Source organism: Spermophilus citellus (genome assembly GCF_964194105.1).
Source record: "Spermophilus citellus genome assembly, chromosome: 8".
Classification (NCBI taxonomy): Eukaryota; Metazoa; Chordata; class Mammalia; order Rodentia; family Sciuridae; genus Spermophilus; species Spermophilus citellus.
In genome coordinates this window covers 3,164,987-3,189,431 of record NC_138189.1, presented here as the reverse complement: position 1 = coordinate 3,189,431, position 24,445 = coordinate 3,164,987, and the positions used below count along the sequence as shown (strand labels likewise).

Sequence of the window (24,445 nt, the reverse complement as noted above, 5' to 3'; positions counted from 1 at the left end):
AATTCCACATTTGGTCTGCGCTCTTCACTGATAAATCACACAACAAGTGAGTTTTCAATTTTGATTCTGCCATATATCCTGTGAGTTATTGTAAACTCCCAGAAAGAACGAAAAACCTTTGAGACTTTTGAGATTTTCACCAGGTGCTGGTGACCTTGGATGACACTGGCAGTTTTTGAACTTTTCTGTGACAGCTACTAGACAGGAACTTTTAGGGGCAAGGTGCTTGTGCTTGGGGGAAGCTGTCACCTCTTTAAATAACTGCTGACATCCGTTCAAGTTGTTTCAGATAGGATTCACAGGCTTGGTTTGGTGGCTTAGGAGGTTGATGCAGGAGGACTGACAAGTTGGAGGTCAACTTCAGCAACTTAGGAAGACTCTGTCTCAAAATGAAAAGGACTGGGGCATATAGCATCAGTGGTAGTATATTGGTTCAATTCCAGGTCAAACAAAATGAAACAAAAAGCCCCTCCAGATTAGACCACAAGGTATCAGTTTAAACTCAGCCAAAATGCGAGTCCTTCTGGGTAATGCAGTGAACTTTGCTCATCATAATGCTTAATTCTTCACCTGAGGAGCATTCCCACCTGCCACGTTTCAAGACCTAAGCAAGTATGGGTTGAGACTGGGCATGCTCTGCAACAGGCCGACTCAACAAGCAAAGTCTTTTCCACAGAGGTTAGCATAAATCTCCCTAATAAAATCTCCTGGCCCGAGCGATCAGGGAGACACTGATTTGGGAGTTGTCCCAGTGCTCTCCTTACTCGCTGCAAGTGATAACCTTCCCCACCGCAGTCCTCGGGCTGTGCCCACTGGCCCTGCGCTCCCGAGGGCGGCCTCCGCGTGCCGCTCCACGGTGCCGCTCACTGGGCGAGCTCACAGTGCACGGTTCTCGGCGGCCCGGGGCTGAGCTCGGACCTGGGGGTGGCCGGCTGTCACTCTCCCAGAGGAAAGCACACCGGGCCGCACGCGGAGCAGGGAGCGCTCCCCCGGAGCGGCGGCCTTGCGCGTTCACACATTCGGGCTCCCGGGCCGCCGTGCGTGCTCCGCCTCCAGAGCCCTCCAGAGCCGGCTCCGCTCAGACCGCCCTCCGCATCAGCACCCTGACGGGACGAAAAGACAGCGACCGAGGCGACGCAACCGTGGACCCCAGAGAGGAGGACGCTCGGCTCTAGTTTCGCCGCCGCCGCGCCCCGACGTCGACGCGCTGCCGTACGTGCGTCATCGTGGCGCGCCGCCGCCAGGTGCGTCATTGCCGCGCGCCGCCTGGGAAGCGGGCGCCTGTGCGCTATGGCGGAGGTGGGCCGGGCGCGGGTGTGTGACCCCGGCGGGCTGCTCCCGGGCGGCTTCTGGGCTGCGGTGGCCGTGTGGCTGGAGAAGCCGCAGGTGGTCAACAAGCGGCTGAGCGGCGCCCGCCTGGAGGCCCGCGGGAGGGCCGCCCTGCCCCGGGCCGAAGCCTGCCGTCCCGGGCCGAGCGCTGGCCTCGAGCAGGAGCGGCGGGGACCCCGCCAGGGCTCCGCTGAGGGAGACCCCGGGCCGGGATTAGGACCCGAGCGGGGCCCCGCGGCTGGCGGACCTGAGCAGGCCCAGGCCCCGCTGCTCGCTGGGGACCCCGGGCCGCCCGTCAGGACTGGACGCGCCGCAGATCTGGGCTCGCTGTGGAGCTGTTTGTCCCGGAGCCTGGCCGACGGCAGCCCGGAGGTGCTGGCCTTCCTCTCCGGCCCCGGGGCCCGCTCGCCGCCAGAGGCCCCGCAGCAGCTCGACCTGGCTCTCAGAACCATCATCCCGAAAAGGAGCGCTCGTTGCCCGCTCGCGGCTCCCGGCAGAGAATTGGTTGTGCAAGGTCAGCGCGCAGCTGGTAGTGGAGGAGGAACGCGGCGAGGGCGCAAAGCGTCCCTTGGAAAGGCGCGGCAGGGACCTGCCGTGGCAGCCCTCGGCGATTTACTAGTGAAGTTGTAGGTGTTTGCTTGTTTTTGAGGGAGTGTGTAGAAATGCGTGTCCGCAGTCCAGGGGTTGGGAGGTTGGTCCAGGTGGTCAGAGTCCGCGAGGCCCCCGGGAGAAGGTGAGGATGGGCGCGGTCTTGAATGATCAATTAGAAGTTTAGCCGTTAAAGAGACAAGTTAAAGTTCAGTAAGCAATTTATGCTGACACAGATGAGAAAGAACGTGGTGATTGGACAGAAGGGAACTGACTAGTTTTGAGTGTTTTTCAAATTTTAGACATTTATTTTGACTGTGGCCTTCAGACTTAAACTACTCCCTGCCTCAAACTTTATTCAGCATTTGTGAACTTCCTACTGTTGCTGTAGCAAATTACTATGCATTTAATGGCCAAACCCAGACAAACTGCTTCTTACAGTTCTGTAGGTTAAAATTTCTGGTGGTCTCTGCTGGCTTCTCTACTCTAGGTTTCATTTACAAGGCCAGAATCTAAGAGCTGACTGACTTGGCTCTTGTCAGGAGGCTAAGGGAGAAAATTCACTTTGCAAAGTCCTTTAGGTTGGCAGAACCCTGTTGTTTATGGTTGTAGAACTGGTGCCCCTGTTTCCTTTCTGGTTGTCATTTCCTAGAGGCCTCTCTGGTTCCTCGGACAGTGCCCTATGCCTCTGAGCCTGTAGTGGTTTTGAATCCTTGGTTTGCTTGCAATTTCTCTGACTTCTGCCTCCAGCTGGAGAAAGTTCTTTGCTGTTGAGGATTCATGGGATGAGACTGAACCCACCTGGATAACCCGGGATACCCTCCCACTTAAGGCCTGTAGCTTTAGTCACATCTACAAAGCTATTTTTGCCACATAACAATGTGTTCATGAGTATTGGACATGGGTGTGGGTGTGCCATCCTGGGGAGACCCTCTGCCTACCACAGGCGGCAGTTGCTGTAGGTGCATTCTCCCTTCCCCAGTACTTTCTGCCCTGGTGTCCTTGTGACACTTCTGCATTTCCTCCAGGGGCCTCTCTGACCCAGTCCAGTCTAGAATTCTTTCAGCTTTTATCAGTGGTCATAACAATCTACCTATATAACCTATCCACTAGACTGAGAGGATCAGTGAAACACCCCACAAAGCCTTTGATCTTGCTGTCTTGCCCTGCCTTCCTTTCTCCTCAGGAGGTGATTGATGCTCCTCCTGTAAGCTTCCTGGTACATTCAGTCCCTGCCAGGAAGGCTCTTCAGAGTATTTATGTCCTCCATAGAATACTGATGGTGTGGCCTTGTATTCTGCTTTGCTATTTATTAGCTGTGTGGCCCCCAGTTAGGTTTTACAGTGTCTCTGTGCCTCAGTTTTTGCATTTGTAAAATGGGGTAATAAAATCTCTTATAGTTGTGGGAGTAGTTAAATGAAATTTTGTATTACAAAGTACTTGGGATTAGTTCCTGGCAGTGTTAAGTGCTTAATAACTGCTGTTTTTGAAAGTGGAGACACTCCCAGCTTTTGTCTATTTCTCTGCCCTGCTCTGGGTGAGGTCACACAGGTCTCAGAGTAACGTGACTAAGGAATCATAGCTATTGGTAGCTGACCAGGGTGACACAGAGGTAGAGAACTGGGCCTGCTGTGGAAGGTGATTTCAGTTGTTCGTGCTTGGTTTGTGAAGTGAGGTGTACGTTCATCTTTAAATTCGATTTTGCTGATTTTTTATATTAAAAGTAAACAAGCAATTTTAGGGATAGAGCTTCATACCACCAAAGCTTAAGTTTCAACACAAACTGGCAAATTGCCTTAAGGTTAACTTAGGAGTAGGTGCTCTGCTTATATTTTAATGAGAAGGTGGTAAATCCAGAGTCCCCGTAACCACGAGGATTCCATATAGTTCAGGGCCCAGAGTTCAGAGGCCTGGAGTGGTGTTCACTGTCCTGAACTGGCATCTGGGGGGTCACAGTCATCTAGAGCAGTGTTCAGTCCATGTCACCGCACCCTTTCCTCAACTCTTGGCTCCTGCACCGCCACAGGCCGCAGATGGCTATTGAGAACGAGTGCCACGTGCCTCGTGCTTTCTAGGCTGGGCTTTGACTGTGATAAGACACAGTTGTCCTCCTGGAGTGCTGGGAAGGCCTCTGGAGACTGGGATTGTGACACGCTCATCCTCTTCACGCTGCCTTTGAGGCGACATAGGGCTATGCAGTGGTAATCTGTTATTATTGTCTTTTTTTCCCAGATGTCCCCAATGGAACCGTAACTTTTTTACCTTTGGAAGAAAATGAAGATGGGCATTTAGAGGTTAAGATGAACAATGTGTATCAGATTCAGCTCAGTCGTAGCAAAGAAGAATGGTAAGAACTGGACAGCTGGCTCATTTCTTTGCTTTGTGGTTTCAATCAATCAATTGTCTGGGCAGCTGGAAGATTCTGGGTCATTGGCAAGCTGAAGTCCTGTCTCTTGTGCAGGATGGCTTCCAGGGTACTTTCCTGTCTTTTTGCTGGTTCTTGTTGGGTTGGCCCTGTGTTTTGGGGTAACAGCCTGGCTGGAATCCCTAGTCTCTGTGTCCCACATGGCAGCAGCACTCAGTTTTGACATGAAGGTCAAGTCAACTCCAGTCCTGTTGTTACTTTGTTATTTTTACAACTAGATCAGGAGAAGTGGATGATGCTCCCTTTCACAGTGGGTATTCAGAGGTGCTTATTATTAAATAAAGTAGGGCTTAAAAACCCTTGTTTCCATGCAGGATTTAGTCCTGTGCAGCAAGTGTGACATTTGGTTGATTCCATTAGTATTAAATGAACAAGGCAAAAGAAGGGTAAACTTCCTCATTACTCTTCCACTGACGCTTTCCTGAGAGCCATAGCTTATCAGTACTTTCTCGAACACTCCTGAGCTGCCTGGAGAGCTGGGGACAGAGCAGGGTTTAGAGTCAGACAGAGCTGGGCTTCCCCAGCAGTGGAGTCTTCGTGTCTGTCACTCTACCCATGTGGCGGTCACTTCCTCACCTCTGAAGTGGGTCTGATGATTACTGACCTCTGAGGAAGGGCTGGGCCTCAGGTCCATTGCAGGCCAAGTCTAATGGGAGTGCTTAGTCCCTTGAGGACACCTGCCCTGAGGTCCCTCCTTATTGGCATTCTCTCTCGGGAACGCAGGGGAGGCCACTCACCTCTGGCATCAACCTGGCATGTACTCATGCAGGAGCTACTGCTGGTGAGCTTTGAGGCCACACCTGTCCCTTGAGGTTATGGCGAATGCACCCAGCAGGGCCCCTGGCTACAATAAGCACTGAGGATGAGCCTGCCACATGGAGTCATGCTCGCTGTTCTGAGATAGGCCACTGAGGATTGGCTGGCACCCCTATTTCCTGGTTGGAATTTCCTGAAGTAGCTCCACAGACAGCTGCTGGCATCCCCTTGAGCACTGTTCGCACCGCGGGGCCAGAGGTGACTGCGTTCTAAGTTGAGTGCAGACGAGGCGGTATCTGAGGGCTCCTCGTCATGCTTCCTTTTGGCTGGACTTGTGTACCTGTTATGTGCTTCGTGCCAGGCATGTGAGGTGAGCAAGACTCACAGAGGAGACAAAAGATACGTTCTCCGTGCTAGGAAGAAAGCCAAAACAGTAAACGTGGCTCTGTTCCCATGACCCTGCATTAAAAATGGCAGTGTTGGGCCACTGGTTTTATGTCAGGCCAGCAGGGAAAGGAACAACTAAGAAGCAGCCTGAGGGAGGGAGGGAGGAAGCCATGTGGACCTCTGGGGACATGGACAAAGAGCCTCGCTCGAGGTCCAGGAAGGGTCCTTCCCAGCCCCTCCCAGATCTGTCCTCCATGGAACACTCATGGTGCTAATTGTCCCTTTGATGCCTGGCCTGGCTCTCAGAAGACTGCCCGTCTGCTCACTCTTATCACTTGGCAACCAGTTAGCAGCCTTTCTTATCCAAAGACCTTGTTTTGTGTGCTCTTAGGGACCTTTGTTGCCTGTCACCTTTGTTTTTGTAGCTTTTTCTCATCTGACCAATAAGCTTAACACTCTGTCCCTCAGGATGCTGCCCAGGTTGCAGGCCTTGCAGTGTGGTGGTGTCTTCTGAGCCCATGTTTGTCCCCGCCTGCCCCCCTGTGGACTGTGAGCTGTGAGCTGTCATTTCTTTATCCAACATAGAGAGGGCCTCAGTGTATCTGGCCCTGCTAGGAGCAGGACATAGGGCAGTTGTGTCCTTGCTGACAGAGAATACATGAGAGACACATGCAGAGGGACCATGCACATGTCCTTTTCTCTGTGGTGGAGTTCTGGCTAGTATTGGGGAGCCAGTATACTCACGTTTGAGTAACACACATGAAAATGCATGAAAACTACAAAGTCAGGAAGCCCGAAGCCGGGGCAGGGCTGGCTCTGCACACAGGAGGAGGGCCGGCAGTTCTGCACGGCCCTCTAGCCCTGGGACTCGAGGAGGACTTCACAGCTGGCAGCAGGAGGAGTTCTTTCTGCTCTTAAGTGCGTGTGTGTTTTTTTTTTCCTCTAGTAGCCAAAACTTTCATGACTACTTTGAGGTCATTTGGCGTCTGGTTTAGTAAAATATTTTATAGTTATACATGTGTGTGTTTCTGCTCTGTTCTTTTGGTGAATAAATACATAATTTAAAATTAGGATTAAAACCAGCCCCACTTACTCATATTTTTTTTATTTTTAAAGGTTTATATCTGTTTTAATTTTCTGTCCAGAGAGGTGGCATTCAGATGGAGTTATATATCCCAATCCTACCTGGCTTGGAGAAGAACTGCTGGCCAGGTTGGCCAAGTGGTCTGCAGAGAACAAGAAAAGTGAATTTAAAAGCACCCTCTCTCTCATTTCCATCCTGCGGTACAGCCAGGTTTACCAGGAACTTAAAGAGAAGTACAAAGAAATGGTGAAGGTAATTCTGTGGGACATCTGTGAGCCCCTGTAGATGAGGTGCCATGACTAGACCCTGGAGTAGAGTGGTCCTTCTGGATCTGTCCAGCTGCAGACCCCAAGTCCAGATGCGCCCCCTAGCGTGTGGCAGCTGCTGCGCTCCCACCTTGAGGGGCGCCCAGCACCCAGGCAAAATGTGTGATGGAGAGGTTTGCTCTTTTTTCTACATTATATTTTCAAGAGATCAGAAGGGAATTGTAATTGAAAGTGATTGAACATTGAATTAATTACCAGAATTCTTTAGTGTGAATTTGAAGGTGTTTTAAGGAAACACGAAAAGCTCAAGTATTGAGAACGTACTCCCAGAAAAAACATACGTTGTGGTTTCTTGCCCCTCAGTCATCACCGTCACTGTCTGCAAGGCACTCGAAAGCCACAGCCTGCATTGTGATGGTCTGTCACACGAGGCACCGAGAGTCTGGAGGGCCTCTGCCTGGGGCTGGGCCCATTCCCTCAAAGAGCCTTGCCTGTGTCCCCAACCTCCTGCCCACTACTCAGTACTTGCAGGAAAGTACTGCTCATGTTTTTACAGCTTTTAAGATTATTTACATGAGCTGGCTCCCTGGAGGGGTGTCATGTACTCTGATGGGAAGTGGAATCCCAGCGGTGAGCACTGGCCTTTGGGATTCCTCTAGGGTCAGATGCCGATGCGCATCTTGCTGACCTCAGCAGTGAGGCTGTGCCCTTGCCCAGCGCCTGCTTTGCCCCTTCCAGGGGGCCCTCAGTGGTCTCTCTGCACGTGCCTTAGGGCCCAGGCTCCCTCCCTGCTTTGCAGGGATACTGCCACTGCTGCCACGGGCTAGAGCCTTGGTGTCCAGCTCCTGGCCTGCTTCTTTCCTCCCCCACTACCTGTTTCTTTGTTGTTGTTGTTTTATAATATTTTTTAGTTTTAGCTGGACACAATATCTTTATTTTTATGTGGTGCTGAGAATTGAATGCAGTGCCTCTTGCATGTTAGGCGAGCACGCTGCCACTTGAGCCACATCCCCAGCCCCTGTTGTTTTTATCCTGATAATCCAGATCCTGTAGTTGGGCATTTTCCTCTGAGGTCTGACTGCCTCATCTACGCATCTTTTGTACACTTCTACAGCCCCATCTTGGTTTTGATCACATTGCACCAGACACTTCCTGTTATGAACACGTAGTGTGGTGATTCTGTCTTAATGGGAGGCTCACGGTAGGAGCGTTCAGTGTGCAGTTGTCCCTTTGGAGCTGGCCATGTTTTGCCTTCTATTGCACGGCCAGGTCAGTTTGACTTGTGCCTTTGAGGATGTCTTACTGTGAGGTGGTGGGAAATGAAACAACCATTTTCATGTGCTCTTGAAAATCTTTTAGGTGTGGCCTGAAGTGACTGATCCTGAAAAGTTTGTATATGAAGACGTGGCTATTGCTGCATACCTGCTGGTAAGAAGGTCTGCAGCATGCAGTGTGTGGAGGTTGCCCTGGGAGGGAGGGACGGTCCCCACATCTGTAACTTATGGTGTGCTGGCCGTAGGCTGCTTGCTAGGCTTGTCACGCAGGTGAGGGTTTTACTTTGAGTGGTGCTTTTGTGTTAGCATGAAGGGAGCCAACTTCAGGGTGCTGGCTGGCACTAGGCTAGCCTTCCACACATGCCTTCCACCTCTGGGCCTGGGCCCCTGTCCCTGGGTCCTTGCTGAGCTTGCTCACTAGCCAGCTAAATTTGGGCATGCCATTTAACTTAGTAGTTTCAATTTTCCTTTTTTTTTTTTTGGCATTAGGGATTAAACCCAGGGGCACTTAACCACTGAGCCATACCCCCAGCCCTTTTTTATATTTTATTTAGAGAGAGGGACTTGCTGAGTTGCTTGGGGCCTCGCTAAGTTGCCAGGGCTGGCTTTGAACTTGTGATCCTCCTGCCTCAGCCTCCCAAACCACTGGGATTACAGGCATGCGCTACCACACCTACCTAGTTTTAATTTTCTTACCTATGCAATATTTAGATCATTTTTAGTTTCCCTTTGACTTGTTCTTTTAATTTAGAAATAACAGGTTTTCTGATAATTAAAGTACACAAAACTTAAAGGATGAAGAGAAACTGTAAAGAAACTTATTTATAAAGCTCATATCAGAAATGACCACTTAAATGTGGACTTTTTTTCCCAAATCTGGGGATTGAACCAGGTATTTGCATGTGCTGAGCATATGCTCTACCACTGAGTTACAGCCCCAATCCTGAATGTGACTCCTGGTGAACAAAGAAAGAGCAGCTTCAATGCCCCATGCAGTGAGCGTCAGGCAGCAGCAGTGGACTCCCCTGTGCCATTTGCCTAGAGGCCCAGGGCTTCAAGTGAGGCCTGGGAGTGCAATTTGTAGTTACAGGTGGCATTTGGGTTTTTTGATTATTTTGTGGTACTGGGATTGAACCCAGGGGTGCTGTACCATTGAGCAACATCCCCAGCCCTTTTCACTTTTTATTTTGAAAGAGGATTTTACTAAGTTTCCCAGGCTGGCCTCACACTTGAAATCCTCTTGCTTCAGCCTCTCAAGTAGCTGGGATCACAGGTGTGGCCATGTGTCCTGCCCAGGAGGGATTTGTGTCTGGATTATTCTTCAACATGTGAACTACAAACTGGCTTTTCTTTGCCGCTTCTGTTTCCTTAGATCCTGTGGGAAGAGGAAAGGGCCCAGAGAGGAGTGACCACCAAACAGTCCTTTGTGGACTTGGGGTGTGGAAACGGTCTCCTGGTCCACATCCTTTGCAGCGAGGGGGTGAGTATGGCTCTGTGGCTTTTGCTAGAGTCTCTTCCTCTTCAGGTTAGGCACAGGGTTCACAGCATCACTTCTGCTGCTGTCTGGACTCAGAGTCGGCCTGGCTAAAATGGGCTTTTCCAGTGCTTTCCGAGAATGAGTTTGTGTAATCGCTGCAAGCAGGTTGCCTATGGGACCTGGGAGCTGAGACGTGGAGACCACTGGGGGGGTGTCAGCACCCTTCTCCTCCCAGGTAGGGAGTAAACAGCTTGCCTGGGAGAGCTGGAGCTCGGCCGAGGTGCGAAGAGCAGAGTGCTGGAAGCACAGCCTTGACCAGGAGCCGCTGGCGGGAGTTTAAGACTCTCTGCCAGGAGTTTAAGCCTCTCTGCCAGGCACGGTTTCTGCCCTGTGTGCTGCACTACCTGCAGACCTTGCATTTTTGTTGCTGGTTTGTTGTGATGTATTAAATGTGATCTTTGGTTTCTAAAACTATTTCAGCATCCAGGCAGAGGGATCGATGTCCGAAGAAGGAAAATCTGGGACTTGTATGGACCCCAAACTCAATTAGAGGTACTGACAGCCCACGTGCTTGACTTCAGGCTCATCCCGGTGGCGCCTGTTGAGTGAGTGTGTGTGGCTCAGCCAGCCCTGCACCAGGAGCTGAAAGTGGAAAGGAAGGGAGACAGGACACTTGAGATTCCACAGCCCTCTGGTCACGTTGAGGAGTGGAAGCTGAGCTCTGGCCACGAGAGGTGCCTCCTCCTGAGCCTGCTGCATGTGGCACTCCTGCAGAGTGTTCCCATGCTACCTTGGGGTGATGTGCCTCCTCCTCTTAGGTGCTTGCAAGGCTGTGGACACTCCAGTGCAGTGAGTGTTCAGGACCCTGTGGGGAGGCTGTGTGTGCTTGGCCCCCACCCTCCAGGGGCTTCATGGGCTCAGCTGCCTGCCCTCTGGCGGGCTTCATGGGCATGGCCTCCATTCCCACCATACTGTGTCTGCTGTTAGGCTGCTGGATTACTAGAAGGCCTTTGTCCGTGGAGTCAAAGGCATGACTATGACAGGTCAGAATCCCATCTACTGGAGGGCAGAATGTTGATTTGAGAAATGAAAACAGTTTTTTATTGTTCCTTGGAGAGTGGAGAGGAGAATGTGAGCCCCATGTGCTCTCCAGCCGAGTCCCTTCCTTTATCTCCCAACCCCCACATGACCCATATTGCCATTGAAACAGGCAGCAGGTATTATTATTTCTCCCATAAATAGAAAGTAAAGCCTGGTGCAGTGGCACACGCCTGTAATCCCAGTGGCTCAGGAGCCTGAGGCAGGAGGATCACGAGTTCAAAGCCAGTCCCGGCAACGAGGAGGTGCTAAGCAACTCAGTGAGACCCTGTCTCTAAATAAAGTACAAAATAGGGCTGGGGTGTGGCTTAGTGGTCAAATGCTCCAGAGTTAATCCCCAGTCTCCCCCCCCCCAAAAAAAAAAAAAAAGTAAAGGTAAGAAAGTAAAAGTCTTCAGGACACTTTTAATGTTTTCTGTTGCCTTTTAAAGTGGAGAATAATATTGCCAAAAAGGAGAGAGCACTGGAGGAGGGGAGTTTGCTCCAGCTGCCCTGTGTCTTAATTGCTTTTATTCTAAATTTATTCTTTGCTTGTTCTAGAGGGATTTGTAATTGCTTATACGTTCATGTGTTATAGTAAGTTAAAAAATACTTGTAAAACATCAGGCTTGAAGACCTTTGGTCAGCTGGCCATGTGCTGGGGAAGGCTCTGTGGATGTGTGTGCAGACGCTGATTGTTATACACCTAGCAAAACTGGCCCCCTGATTTGGACTGTGAGGTTGATGATCAAAGCAAAAGGAATAAAGTTGAGTGAGCTGAGGTGGCCAGGCCAGTAATCCTAGAGACTCAGAGGTGGATGAGAAGTTCAAGGCCAGCCTCAGCAACTTGGGACCCTAGCACTTAGCAAGACCCTGTCTCAAAGCAAAAATAAACAGGGTTGGGATGTGCTCAGTGTCAAAGCGCCCCTGGGCTCAATAATAGCTGCAACAACAAAAGAGTAATAGCTGACTTTAAATTCCAGTGTCCTGAGGCCTCCCTTTCTTTGGGTAAGAAGTTCAAACAGTCAGGACTTCAGGGAAGGGCTGGCTGGTGTGGGTGCTCTGGAGAATGGGTAGGAGGTGGGGCTGGGCTCAGCTCAGTGGAAAGCCCTTGCCTAGCTTGTGTGAGGCCCTGGCTTCCATTCTCAATACCAGATATAAGTAAATGAATAAAATAAAGGTCCATCAACAACTAAAAAAAATTTTAAAAGAAGAACTTATGTTCAAAAAAAAGAGTGGGTAGGAGGTTCTCATTATTCCTCGGAGGCTCCCCAGCAGCCTGCCTCTGGCTCTTTTGGGGAGACCCTGCCTGGAGAGTTCTGGTTCCAATCTGTTTTTCTTTTTGCCCCTAAAGCTTTGTCTCTGGTCTGGAGGCTCTGACTGGTGTTCCAAGGTGGGGGTAGAAGCCCATTGAGTTCCAGTCACAAGTTCTGTCCTCAGGACTGTGGTTCCACAAGAGTGGCTTTGTTTGCTAATACAAAGTGTTTATAGATTTTCCGGTAAAGTGTTTCCTCCTGATACAGCTGAGTGATTTCCGTGGAGGGCCAGTCTAGAACTTCAAAGGTCAAGGGTGTCAGACCACCTCTTGTCCTTCAAAAACCTCTTTTGTTTTAAAACAAAACACCTGTTGGTAATGGCTGCATTGTGATGGTTGCAAACTGACTTAATTATGTGAAACTGTGTATGAAGTAGGAAAGTTGCAGTTTGCTGTATTCCCCATGCCAGTGAAGGAGACAGGAGGGCTTTGTTTCCACGGCACTGTGGCCAGAGGCTCGGGGGCAGTTATGGCAGTCACAGGTGTACAGGAGGGCTCAATTAATTCAAGCCACATGAAGAGCCAGACTCAAACCTAGGTTGGGAGGGAATAAAAGAATCATATCTCCAAAGACTTGTTTCACCTGCTTGTAGGTTGGGCACTTACTGTAGGTCCAGCAGTACCATTTTCATTTTTTCAACATCTGTGTAAATAAAAGCACATGTCTTATTTAAGGACCAGAAAGACTACAGGCTTTCAGCTCTACTCTTGTATACTTCACGTCTGCAAAAAGCCCTGCTCGGGTGGCTTTGTTGTGAGGCGTGCCCTTGAGTGGTGAGTGGTGAGCGGTGAGTGGTCACATATCTTCCCATGTGTTCTGACTGCGGATGACAGTTCTGCCCCTTCCCTGGGCGTCATGCTGCACCTACAGAAGGATGGTCATTGTGGTGGCTGCTGGCCCCTCTTCCCCCGCTGCGGTGTGGAGGTTTGTGGGAATGTTGCCTTCTGAGGAGCATGTGAGGCGTTGTCTGGCAGGGGCTGGGTCAGGAGGCTTACTTGCTGTCCGAGGGTTCACGGAAGGCAACTGGAGCAGCAGCACAGAATCGAGACTGTGTGTGTGTGTGTGTGTGTGTGTGTGTGTGTGTGAGAGACTTCGCTTGTGCTTTGCTTTTGTGAAGCTGGCTTCCCTCTGTGGGAGGCTCTGGGTGGTGTGGCGATGGTGCCTTATCCTAGCCTCAGGCCTGGCTGCTCTCCCTGGTCCATTTTCCTTCTTCCTGCTGCCAGAGGGAGACAGGTCCTGTGTCCCATCTCTCCTGTAGCTACTTCTTGGGTTCATATAAAACCATCTTCTTAATTATCAGGAGATCAGCACTCGGAGAAGGGCTAGTCATGTCCCCAGGGATGACCCTAACGGTTGCTAGTGATTTGTGCCCTTGAGGGCTGGCATGGGCAAGGTCGTCACCTTGCTCCTGGTGACTGAGGTGCAGCGAGGCCAAAAAGGGCATGCCCCACGTGGGCTGTGGCCCTGTGGTGTGTGGCTCCACAGTATCCGTCCTGCTGCCTTGGTGGCTCCACGTCTACTCGCCATTTCCTCCTGGTTTTGTGCTGTTCTTTAAGGAAGATGTGATCAGCCCCAGTGATGAGACCCTCTTCCCTGGTGTTGACTGGCTGATTGGTAACCATTCCGATGAGCTCACACCCTGGATTCCTGTCATAGCGGCCAGGTGAGTCCACACTCTTACTGTGCAGTATCTATGTCCAGTGTTGAAAGATGGGTCCTCTTTGAAAGTTGCTCTCAGATAACAAAGGCAGACTGTCATTAGGTGACCTTTTGCAGCCACGATGTCTTCCAGGTGGAGCTCTCTGCGTCTGTGAGACATGGGTTGCCCTTAGAGCCTCCGTGAGGTGGGGGCTACTCCTGGAGGCTCCATGACAGGTCTCCTTTGCCCAGGGTTCTTTTGAACTGTTTGAACTTGCAGTTCCAGGGTCAGGTCTGCACCCAGTCTTTATGGTGTCTTCCTCTGAGTTTCTTACTCCTAGCTAAGGACTCCAAGTGCTTAATCTCAAAGTATTCTGAATGTTTGGATCACAATGATAAGAATAACTATGGTGGAAATCATACTTTGCTCAAGTAATTAGATTCACATTGTATTGAAAAGATACACTGCACTGCATTGTTTTTAGATGTTCACTTGGTGTCGAGTTCCTCACGAGTAAAACACTCGGGGTCACTCCAGGGGAACTGGGCTGCACAAAATAACCACACAAGAGACAGAGATACCTTTTTCTTTGGGTCCTGTGACAGTTCCTCTGACCTTAAGGGTCTGTGAAAAGAGAGAGAGAGAGAGTGGGGTAAAAGACCGAGTCACGAGTCACAGCATTACTGTGCCAGACTACAGTGATCTTTCAGATCTCCATGGTGCATCAGGACTGGAAGGCATGGCAATGTTACCGTTGTTGACCAGTGACGAGTCCTTGCCTCCCCAATGTTGAAGTATAACACCGAGAAGCACGAGGAAGGTCAGAGTGGAAAGTAGAAGTTTATTAAAGGACAGCAGAAAAGACTTCTCCTGGAGGAAGAAGCGGGGTTGTCTCCCCTTTTTATATGCAGGGTCTTCTTGCATTCCTGTCACATTCCTGTCCTTTGTTCTGTCAAGGGTGGGGCACTGGTGGGCCAAAGGAGTAATCTGGGCAGGAAGGACTTTTGGGTTAGCATCTCCTGGTTTGCTGAGAGCTGTTTCATTAACATTTCTTTGGGATGGGTCTGGGCCTTGGGGACATTAACATTCCAAGAGTTGTTCTGCTTTTCCCCGAATTCATTCTCAACCTGGCCTCCATTTTGGATCTTCCTCGATATTAGACCCGATTTACCTAACTATACTGACTGCCTGTCTTTAAATCTGGCTTCAGTAACTCAATATGGCTCCCCACAACTTGGGAAAGACTAATTCATTCTTTAATATAAAGCATGTTGCCGTGCTGGGTGAGGGAGCACACACCTGTGATCCCAGCTCAGGAGGCTGAGGCAGGAGGATCACAATTCAGGGCCAGCTTTGGCAACTCAGTGAGACCCTGTCTGAAAATAGAAAGGGTTGGGGGTGTAGGTCAGTGATAGGGCACCCCTGGATTCAATCCTCAGTTTTACAAAAAAAAAAAAAAAAAAAAAAAACATTTGCCAGGAACAATCTTGGTTGTTCTGCCCCTGTGTGGCCCCCACGTGGCTCTCTGCTGAGGCTCGGGTCTCTTGTGGCTATCTGCAGGTCCTCCTATGCCTGCCGGTTCCTCGTCCTGCCCTGCTGCTTCTTTGACTTCACGGGGAAGTTCTGCCGCAGGCAGAGCAGGAAGACACAGTACCGGGAGTACTTGGACTTTGTTCGGGAAGTGGGGCTCTCCTGTGGCTTCCACATGGAAGAAGACTGCCTCAGGATTCCATCCACCAAGAGAGTAGGTGTGCTGTGGTCCTGGGGATGTGCTGGTGTCCACATACGTGGGCAGCTGGGTCCCTGCAGTCACCCTCAGAGCTGCTTTGCAGATGTCCTTTAGCATCTTTGCGCTGTTGCCCCTCGTGTCTCTGTTTGGGCAAGTCTGACTTTTGAGGTTGGGTTGGTTGATGGAATCGGCTAGAGTTCAGGCCCCTGGTGAGTCAGAGGTCCCACTGTCCTGCTGTTTGCATCTGCGGTCTGGTTACTTGTCAGAGACCTGGGTGTTCTCAGAGCTGAATGTGTGCCAGGTGCGGCCCTGCTCCCAGCAGAGAAGCTGCGGTCCCACCGCAGGTGCAGCTGGGGTAGCAGGGGAGGCTCCGTGTCACTGGACTGGCTTCTCACATCCTCTGCGACCTGCCTCTGCTTGGTGCCTGGAGAAGATGTCCATGACCACCACCCTGGGGCCCATCCTTCATTCAGTTACTCAGGAGGAAGGAAGCTAGGGTGTACTGAGCACCCGCACTGCACCGAACACTCTCCAGGGCCTGTGTGTCCTTGCTGTGGCAGGGTTGACACAGGTGCCTTCTCTCCCTGTCCCCTTGAGAGCTCTGCAGAGTGAATCCCTTGTCTGCTCGTGGGGTGGATGTGGTCATCCACTGAGGGTGGGCCCAAGTAACGTGTCTGGAACGGGGTGTGCTGCGAAGCTGCTTTGTTGGCCTTTGCATACCTCTGAAGCTCTGAGTCATGAGATTTTCATGGGCTTTTATTGTTAGTTTTTTTAGGTCATGTACATTAATGTTAGTTTTTAAAATAAGGATCTTGGGGCTGGCAACATAGCCCCATGGTAGAGTGTTTGCCTAATAATGCATGAGGTTCAGCACCGCCAGAAAAATTTTCAAAAACGGGTTCATCACAGATGACTTAAATTCTTGTGTGGTTTGTATTCCAGAATAAGGGATTTCCATAGGTAGAGAAGTGCTGGAGTATGTGAGCCTGCCAAAATGCTTACGTTGCTCTTTTAAATGCAGGTGTGTCTCATTGGAAAATCCAGAACGTACCCACCCTCTGAAGAAGTTTGGATGGATGAGCAGAGGACTCGGTATATTCGTAGTAGGCAGGGCTGTCCCCAGAGCCTGCCTGGTGGGGAGCCTTCTCCTGCTACACCCCAGGTGGCTGCTGATGGAGAGGTCCACAGAGCCTTGGGTGCAGAGGCTAAGGGTGTGTCTGAGGCCTGCACTGCTGCCCATGGAGCAGGGACTCCGGCTGTGGAGCTCTGGCTGCCTGGATTCCACCCTAGGGAAAAGGCCGAGCCTGTGAGGAACTGCGCTTCCCTCCCTCGAGATTTTATTGATGAAGTGGTTTTGCAAGTGGCAAATTTGTTGTTAGGTGGAAAGAAGTTATACACAGGAAGTTCCCAGGAAGGAGTTCTGAAGACCTGGAATGGAGGAGGTAGGCTATCCACACTGGGGGCTGTTGCATTCCTGCTAGCTCACCAGCGTCAATTGTGGGTCTTTGTAGTTAAATGCACTCCAGAGGTTGGGGCTGCTTACTCCCAACCATAGAAGTGATACAGCTAGAAAGCAGGGTACGGAATGCCAGGAAATAGCACTGTTCCCTTGAATGTGCAGCTAGAATTTGGAAGTGTTAAGATTTGCTAATTGTTGAAATCCTCAAAAGAATCCATTGTGATCAAAGCAGTTGCATCTGATTGTTTCATTGTCTGAGATTAGTGGCATTTGAGAGAGGCGGGCCAAAATATGATCTGCTATTGTATTATTGATTTATTTTTATTTTATTTTATTTTTTTTGATGCCAGGGATTGAACCCAGGGCTGCTTACTGCTGAGCCACAACTCATCCCTTTTTATTTTTTATATTGAGACAGGGTCTTGCTAAGTTCTTTAGGGCCTTGTTAAGTTGCCCAGGCCGATCTTGAACTTGGAATCGTCTGGCCTCAGCCTCCCAAGTTGCTGGGATTACAGGGGTGCAGCACTGCACCCAGCTGCTACTATATTTATGACGATGGTTCTCCTGCTAAAACTTCCTGGGTCTCAATAAGGAGGTGGGCTCCTTCCCTGCAGGGACACTGGCTGGCCACCAGGGGGCAGTGTGGGCTGTCTGCTGGGGTTGGTGCTGCAGACCTGCTTTTCTGGAGTCTTGGGAAGCTGGAGGACAACAAGGAGCCCTTTCCCTAAATAGCATGGGACTGGCTCCTTCCTTGGCCAAGTGCCCTCTCACCTGCTGCCGTCTCCTGTGCATGATGTGGCAAGACCACAAGCTTGTTCTCCAGAAAGTGTCCAAACAGGACAGCCTAGTCAGCAGAGCCCTGCAGGGCTCTAGGAGCCACTGTTGGGCCAGGGTGGTTCTGGTCAGATGGCTGATCTGGCAGCATAACTACAGACCAGCCCCCAGGTTACAGGGCCTTGGGTGGTCCACTAAGTAGGCACAGCCAGGGGTGGAGGCGGCAGGCTAGCTGGGCACAGGATGGGAACTCGGATGCTGAGGTGGGTCTAAAAGTGGTGAACAAAGAAAAACCACTCCAGACTTAGAGCCAACTGGTGGTAGGCCCCAGTCCTGCCTGCTGTGGAAACCTGAGGCCAGGTGCTAGCACCCTAGAATGGTATTTGCAGGTCCAAGGCTAGCTGGAGGCCCTTAGGTCTCTTCTGGGTGCGAGAAGCTGCTCCCCTGGGGATGGAGGTACCCCCTGGATCACTTGGCCCTCAGGTGGCTTCCAGCGCCCTTGGTTCTTGCAGTTCCTGCCTGCCGTGCTGCTTCTTACCTCACACCTAGCTCTCCGTGCCACAGCTGGCCTACCTGGAGCCTGTGCCTCTAGTGCCTGGCTGGTGGCTGTGGCTGGCAGCCTAGGAAGGCTTGGACAGCAGGTTTGCCCCTTGCCCTGCCTCCCTGGCTTCAGATGCTGTGGCTACCAGGGAGGAGAGGGACCCAGGCCACCACCAGACTCTGGCAGTATCCTTCGACGCTCAGCCTGCGCAGGACAGTGGGATCCTGGTCTTGCACAGTGTTATGCTGTCTGTGCAGCTCGGATGGCAGAGCCACTGCTCCTGTAGTTCCCATTGTTGTGAGGTCTGGGTTCCATTGAACCCAGTGTACAGGCCGGCTACTGGAGCTCTGAGGAATTTGAATTTGCAGGAGGGGATTGAACCAGGACCCAGCCGCATCTGCCTGGTTCCCGTTTGTAATGTCTGTTGTTGTTTGGGGAAACCCCACGTCTCAACAGAGAGCCTGTCCTTGATGGAAGTGGCCAGGGAGCTGGACAGGGAGACGCTGCAAAGGCTGAAGCGCGAGTGTGGAGGCCTGCAGACACTGCTCAGGAACAGTCACCAGGTGTTCGAAGGTGAGTGCCAACCTGGGAGGGAGTACGGGCTGCGGGCTGCCCTTCCTGGGCCCAGCATGTCCCACACAGGTCTCGGCTTTGCTGTCCCCTTCTTTCTTCTTCATCTTGGGGGAATCACGTCATCTTGAGGGAAGTAAACACTTTCAGAAGACCCTGGGGAGGGCGCAAATTCCCTGTGCCCACCGGGTCACTTAGGACCCTCCTTCCTTGTGTGGGACTGTGACCATCTCTCCCTCTTGGGTTCCCTTGCCTCTAGTCCAGCTTGGCCTGCCCTAGCCTAGGCTCTTGTCCATCCAGGATGTACTCACCGACTGCTTTCATTCCATCTGTTGCTCAGGCATAGCAGGTAACCCTTGGGAAGGCCTGCTGGCTGGATCTCATGCCACACTAGAGCATTCCCAGGTGGTGGTTACCGTCTGCTTTGTCTTTGGCCACCTGCACACTGGAAGCATCCAGAGCACACATTCCTGTGAGAGCCGCAGTGTGCAGGGAGATCAGCCTGGGCCTGGCTGGCCCTTAGGAAGGCCTGACTTAGGAGGCGACACTGAGCTGGGCTGGAAGGAGAAGAGCACTCAGGGAGTTGGGAGGACAGAGATGAGTATTGGGGGCAGAGGGAGCAGTGTGTGCAAGGGCCTGGGGTGGGAGCCTATGGGGCGCAGCTGCTGTGGCCAGAGAAGAACTGGGTCTGTCCCTGGCACACAGCAATGGTGCCCGCATGAGGACCCCCTCCCCAGCAGTCACTACTGTTGCCTGAGGGTCCTGTGCAGCGCTGCCTTCAGCCCTCACACAGCCTGGCTCCACCGTTACCGAGGGGGCAGTCATGATCTGTGCAGCGCTGCATGGCTAAGCAGTGGACAGGAGGAGCTAAGTGGTTAGCTTGATGCTGTTTCTGTGTGACACCCTCCTGAAGGCTGGGCGGGCTGGGGCCCCCCCTCTTATTACTCTGTGTGGACCCCAAGACCCAGGACCGGTGATCAGAAGCAGCTCAGGGTTGAGTGGTGGAGAGGACCTTGCAGGGACGCACGGGTGGTGGAGGTGCTGTTCATACCTGAGCCAGCAGACCCCGGGCCTCCTGAGGGTGGCGTGCTGCCAGCTCCTCCTCCCTGTCCTCTGCGCACGCGTGTATTGAGCCCTGTCCCCTGTTTATGCAGGAACATAGGTGTGCATGCACTGCCCTGTGTGTGCACATTACCTGTGGGTGAGAGGGGCCGTGCCCACTTGCACACCCACTGCCCTCGGTGGCCTGGCTGCTCAGGTGGCTGACTTCCCATGGGGTGGTGTGCTGTTGGGACGGGGCCACCTACAAATGCCCTGGAGCCCTGTGTCGGGGTGGGTATAGGAGAGGGGACCCCAGGTCCCTGGGCAGCTCAGCTGGGCAGCTGTGCCTGGAGCTGCTCTTCCTTCCCCAAAGCTTTGACCAATTCAAACCCTCCTGGAGCTGGAGGCCTGCTCTTTGTTTTTCTGCACATTGTTTTCTTTGACTTCCTGATGAGCGCCTCTTCTCCTCATTATAAATATTATAAAGTTGCTTTTCTGTTCAGTTCACATTGGGGGCAAAATTATTTTTGGAATCACTTCTGAGTAGGCGGGGCCAAATAAACATTCTCTTTCAGTCATGCAAAAAATATGCACTGAAGCTGGATCTTATCTCTCTCTGAGGTTTTGTTTTGTTTTTCAGACTAACGTGGCTGGTCTGGAGAAGGGCTTGTGAGAGTGGGAAGGGAATGCTCTTTCACGTGACTTGGTCAACTAGTGCCAGCACCCTGTGTGGCGTTGTGCTGGGCTGCAGCATGGCCGACACTGCTGGAGCCCCGCTGACCATGCATCCACTCCTGCCCAGGCTGCCAGAGCCCACATGGAGCATAGGTAGTTGTGCCAGCAGGCAGCCTCTGATGGGCACGTGCCGTCTGAGTGGTGCTGGGGTGCAGCGGCCTCCCCCTCTGACCTACACTCGGGTGCAGAGGGCCTCCCCCTCTCAAGTTGTGGTCACAGTTCAGAGGGAGGAGGAACTTGCCCAAGGGCTCCTGGCTGGTGGAGTGCCCAGTGCTGGCGCTCCTGGGACTTGCTTCCTTCTCCGCAGGCTGCTTAGCACCCTGGGTTGAGGGAGTGCCAGTGTCTGGGCAGGGGAGGAGGCAGCAGTTCCAGGCTGCCTGCAGTCCAGGAACGCCCATGGAGGGAGGAGGAGTGCGGTCAGGGACAGTGTGAGCGGGCTAGCTGGAGCGGATTTTGTTCTGTGATTCTGTTTTAAAATTAGGAACACATTTCTGTAGGAGGAACGCTGTTGGTGGTCTGACTTGGGGCTGGCTGGAGTGTGTGCCTCTGGAGGGCCGCCCTTCTGGTCCTCACATTCGTCTGCCCAGAATGGGAGCTCAGGTATCAGGAGGGGCTGGCAGCAAGCCGTGCTCTACCCTGGGAGTAGACCAGGAGCCATCCTTTGCCCCCTCTGGGGTCCCTCTGTCATTGATGCCCACTGCTGGGCCTTAGGTGTCCTGGCTGGGTCTGTTTTACCCTGACCTACAGGGTTGTTCCATAATCCAGAGTAGTGGGCCTTAGTTCACAGAGCTGCCCCGGAAGGGACTGCTGTGAGGAGCCTGCCTGTGGGGAGAGTCCAGGATGGCATGGTTGGGGGGCTTCAGGCCGGACCACGGACTCCTTGGTGTATGGAGTCATATGCCCCATGGGGAGTCTGGCGGATGCTCCTGTCTGCACCAGGGCTCCTCCCAGGCATACTTCAGGGGGTTCACAGTGACTGTGTTATGCCCTGTGCCTCTCCAGAAGGTGCTCCTGTGGGAAGGTCAGTGTCCTAAAGCTGCCCTGGCCCGAGATCAGGTTGCACACAGGGTCATGCAGCCTTGGGGCTTGAGCATCCCTGAAGACAAACCCCTCTTAGACCCATCCATGCAACGAGGCACCTCTGTTGATCTCATTTCTCTGGTTTCAGAGGAGAATGTCCACCAAGGGTCACTTGAGGGCAGCCAGGTGGGCTGGCCCTGCAGAACATGGGGTGCTGTAGAGGCTGGCTGGGGCTGTACATGCTCTTCAGCTTCTGGAAGTGGGTGGCCAGATTGCTCAGTAGGAGCCCTGTTTCTCTCAGCCTTCCTGTCTGGGTGGGTTTATAGTTTCCGGTGAAAACCAGGAAGGGTTTGGTTTCCTTGGCTGCGTTCACATGGAGCTGGTGGCTTCTTGGAATGAAGTGGCCAGGGAGAAGCCCAGGGGGAGCCTAAGCCTGACCTGGGAGGCCTGGTCCTTAGCCCTGCTTGCCCATCGGCTCACAAGCAGGCTCTAGTGGCTTGCAGCTGCCCTGCCTGGTCACACCCAGCACCCCCAGCTCTGAGTCAGTCCTGGCCATCCTGGGTCCCTCTGCTACAGGCCTGGGCCTCCAGGCAGGCATCTGCATCAGTGTGCTCGGGAGGGTCAGCTGCCCTCGTCTCCATGTGTCCAGGCCTGCAGCCCCCATCACCACCGTGGGCATCTGGAAGGGCTCTGGTTGTGGCTCTGTGTGACCCCAGTGTGGGGCAGATGATAGAAGGGCTTGCACACAGCCCCCACCTCAGGCTGACCAGAGGGGACCCTCCCCTCCTGCCTCGCCTGTCTTCTGCTGGTGTGCTGAAATGTCCTTGAAGGCCAGCCCCCAGCCCAGATGCCTCCAGGTGTTTCCCATCAGGTGTGCAGGCCCATCTGGAATGGGATGGCAGGCAATGCTGTCCCCCTGAGGCCCCCTCTTTCCTCACTGGCTGGTTCTGGATCAGTCCCGAGGCTCGCTGCCACCCTCTGCACCTCTCCTGCTCACCAAGGCCTTCCTGGCTGTCTCCCGCTTGATAACCCACTGTGCACCCAGGTTCCCAACACTGGGGCACTGCCTCCTCCCTCCACCAGGGGAGAACCTTGGTGCAATCTTCTGCACCTCTCACCCAGCACCCTGCAGCAGTGCCACCCACCCATCGGATGTCGACAGACCCACGAGTGAGTGGGCTTGTGGTCGACGTCTCAGCTGTGTCTCCTGCTCCTCAGTGCTGAACGGGCGAGTCCACCTTCGTGACTGGAGACGGGAGCTGCAGAGGGAGAAACCACCTGAAGCCAAGCGGAGTCTGTCCTCTGAGGCCTTCAAGACTCGCATCTGTTGGTTCTTCACCCATCATCCCGATGGCTGCGTGCTGCCTTCTGCCTGCTGCCCATTTGCCCACGGGCCTGGAGAGCTGAGGCCACCCCAGGCCTCTAAGAAGAAAAGACAGGCCCCCTAACGGTCCCTGTACTGTGCCAGCGGCCTCTCCCGACTCCCTGCAGACATCATGGTGGTCAGGCATCTCACACAGAGACCAGAGGAGCAGGGGACTCAGGACGCCCCAGCCAAGACTGGGTTTATTTTCAACACAGCCACTTCCAAATGCACCCAGCCTTGTGACGTCAGACAATGCAGATTCTCAGCAGGTCTCCTCAAGGGGCCAGCTGGGGCATCCACTCAGATCCTTCTTGGGCAACTGCTGACCAGCAGGAGCTGCCACACCAGCCTCTTCCCCAGGGGTGGCTGGCACTCTGCAGGCACACTGCTGGTTCAGTCCCCTGACTTCTGCGTTGAAAGGCCTCAGGCCTCTGTGGTGTGAATTCCCAGAGCCGAGCAGTGGGCACAGCCCTCACCTGGCTGCGCCAGGTGGCTGCGAGATCAGAAGGGGTTCCTGTGCAAGGCTCAGAATGTATCTGTGCCTTCCTGTCCTCCATGGGCCCTCCACAGGAGCGTTCTGACAGTTTTTCTGATTGCTTCCAGGTAAACAGTCCCTGTAAGCGTAAACAGTGTGTTTACGCTTACAATTATTTCCACAGTTTGCATAAAAGATCTCATCACACTCTGGTCTGTCACTCACTTTCCCGCAGTATGTCCTGGGGACTTGCACTGAGGATGTGTTGCTCGTGGTCTCCAGTAGCAGTGTGGCTCTGGATGAGGGTGCTCTGGGCTCTATTCTTGAGTAAGAGAACTCACAGGGAAGGTGGCTGTGGGCACTGCAGCACTCTAGGGCGGGGTGGCCCCGCAGGCCTACCTCCAGGAGGCCCTGGGTCTCAGTCCTGTGTGGCAGGTGTTGCCCGCCCCATGGCCCCTGCTTCCTGAAGCCCATGGCTCGGCAGTGCTGGGAGGAAGCTGGTGGGCTTGCAGTACACCTGCCTGTGCCAGGCATGGCTTAGGCCTGTGCAGGTGAGGTGCCCGTGACCTGGTGCCATGGGAGCAATCCAGAGTCCAGAGCCGTGTTGAGGGTCTGGGGCTCAGCAGTAGAGCACTTCCTCTCACTGTGAGGCACTGGGTTTGACCCTCAGCACTGCGTTAAAATATTAAATAAAGATTGTGTCCACCTACAACTACAAAATTTTTTTTTAAGTTTGAAAAAATACTGTGACCAGAGTCACACAGCTGCTAGGGCTGGGGTCATTGTGTTGGGACTCCTTCCTGGGAGGCACTGGCCAGAGGGCATGCGGTGTGATGGGTGGACTGTTTGCCTCTCGCTCTGCCTGGGCACTGCGCTGGGTCCCCTCTGTGGCAGGTGGAGCACATTTTCAGAGTGAATCTGGTTGATAAAGTGACACAGTTTGGTGCCAGTATAGCCCGATGATATTTAGTTGGTGCATGATGGGGACCCTTGAGTTACACTGTTTGGACATCTCTCCCCTGTGGCCAGGGTCAAGGGCAGGCCGCAGCAGCTCCAGCTGTCCTGCGACCTTGCTCTCATGCCACCCTGGCCCTGCAGTGTCAGGTGCCTGGGTCCCT

The 24,445-nt window shown here is 52.8% G+C and overlaps 1 protein-coding gene across 6 annotated transcripts; it reads left to right on the top strand.

Moving 5' to 3' along the window:
* The first annotated feature begins 1,263 nt into the window (after positions 1–1,263).
* TRMT44 (tRNA methyltransferase 44 homolog) lies at positions 1,264–24,026 on the top strand. Of its 6 annotated transcripts, XM_081304430.1 has the most exons (12): positions 1,264–1,462; positions 1,529–1,843; positions 4,150–4,264; positions 6,602–6,821; positions 8,195–8,263; positions 9,482–9,589; positions 10,067–10,138; positions 13,535–13,641; positions 15,178–15,361; positions 16,368–16,788; positions 18,577–18,693; positions 22,705–24,026. In XM_081304430.1, exons 1-12 carry the CDS (start codon positions 1,291–1,293, stop codon positions 22,932–22,934), a joined length of 2,130 nt encoding a protein of 709 aa, XP_081160556.1. In that variant the 5' UTR covers positions 1,264–1,290; the 3' UTR covers positions 22,935–24,026. The 6 variants fall into 6 exon arrangements, with proteins under 6 accessions (XP_081160556.1, XP_081160555.1, XP_081160557.1 ...); XM_081304429.1 differs by having other exon boundaries at positions 1,264–1,843; XM_081304434.1 differs by lacking the exon at positions 1,529–1,843 and having other exon boundaries at positions 1,276–1,299; positions 6,631–6,821.
* The last annotated feature ends 419 nt before the right edge of the window (positions 24,027–24,445 follow it).

What these genes read in the sequence shown, in the direction of transcription:
- TRMT44 (XM_081304429.1), top strand. Translation starts at nt 1,291, where the DNA reads ATGGCGGAGGTGGGCCGGGCGCGGGTGTGTGACCCCGGCGGGCTGCTC. An exon ending in AGTACAAAGAAATGGTGAAG is followed by an intron (nt 6,822 to 8,194) that starts GTAATTCTGTGG and finishes AAAATCTTTTAG; the next exon opens with GTGTGGCCTGAAGTGACTGA. An exon ending in ACATCCTTTGCAGCGAGGGG is followed by an intron (nt 9,590 to 10,066) that starts GTGAGTATGGCT and finishes AAACTATTTCAG; the next exon opens with CATCCAGGCAGAGGGATCGA.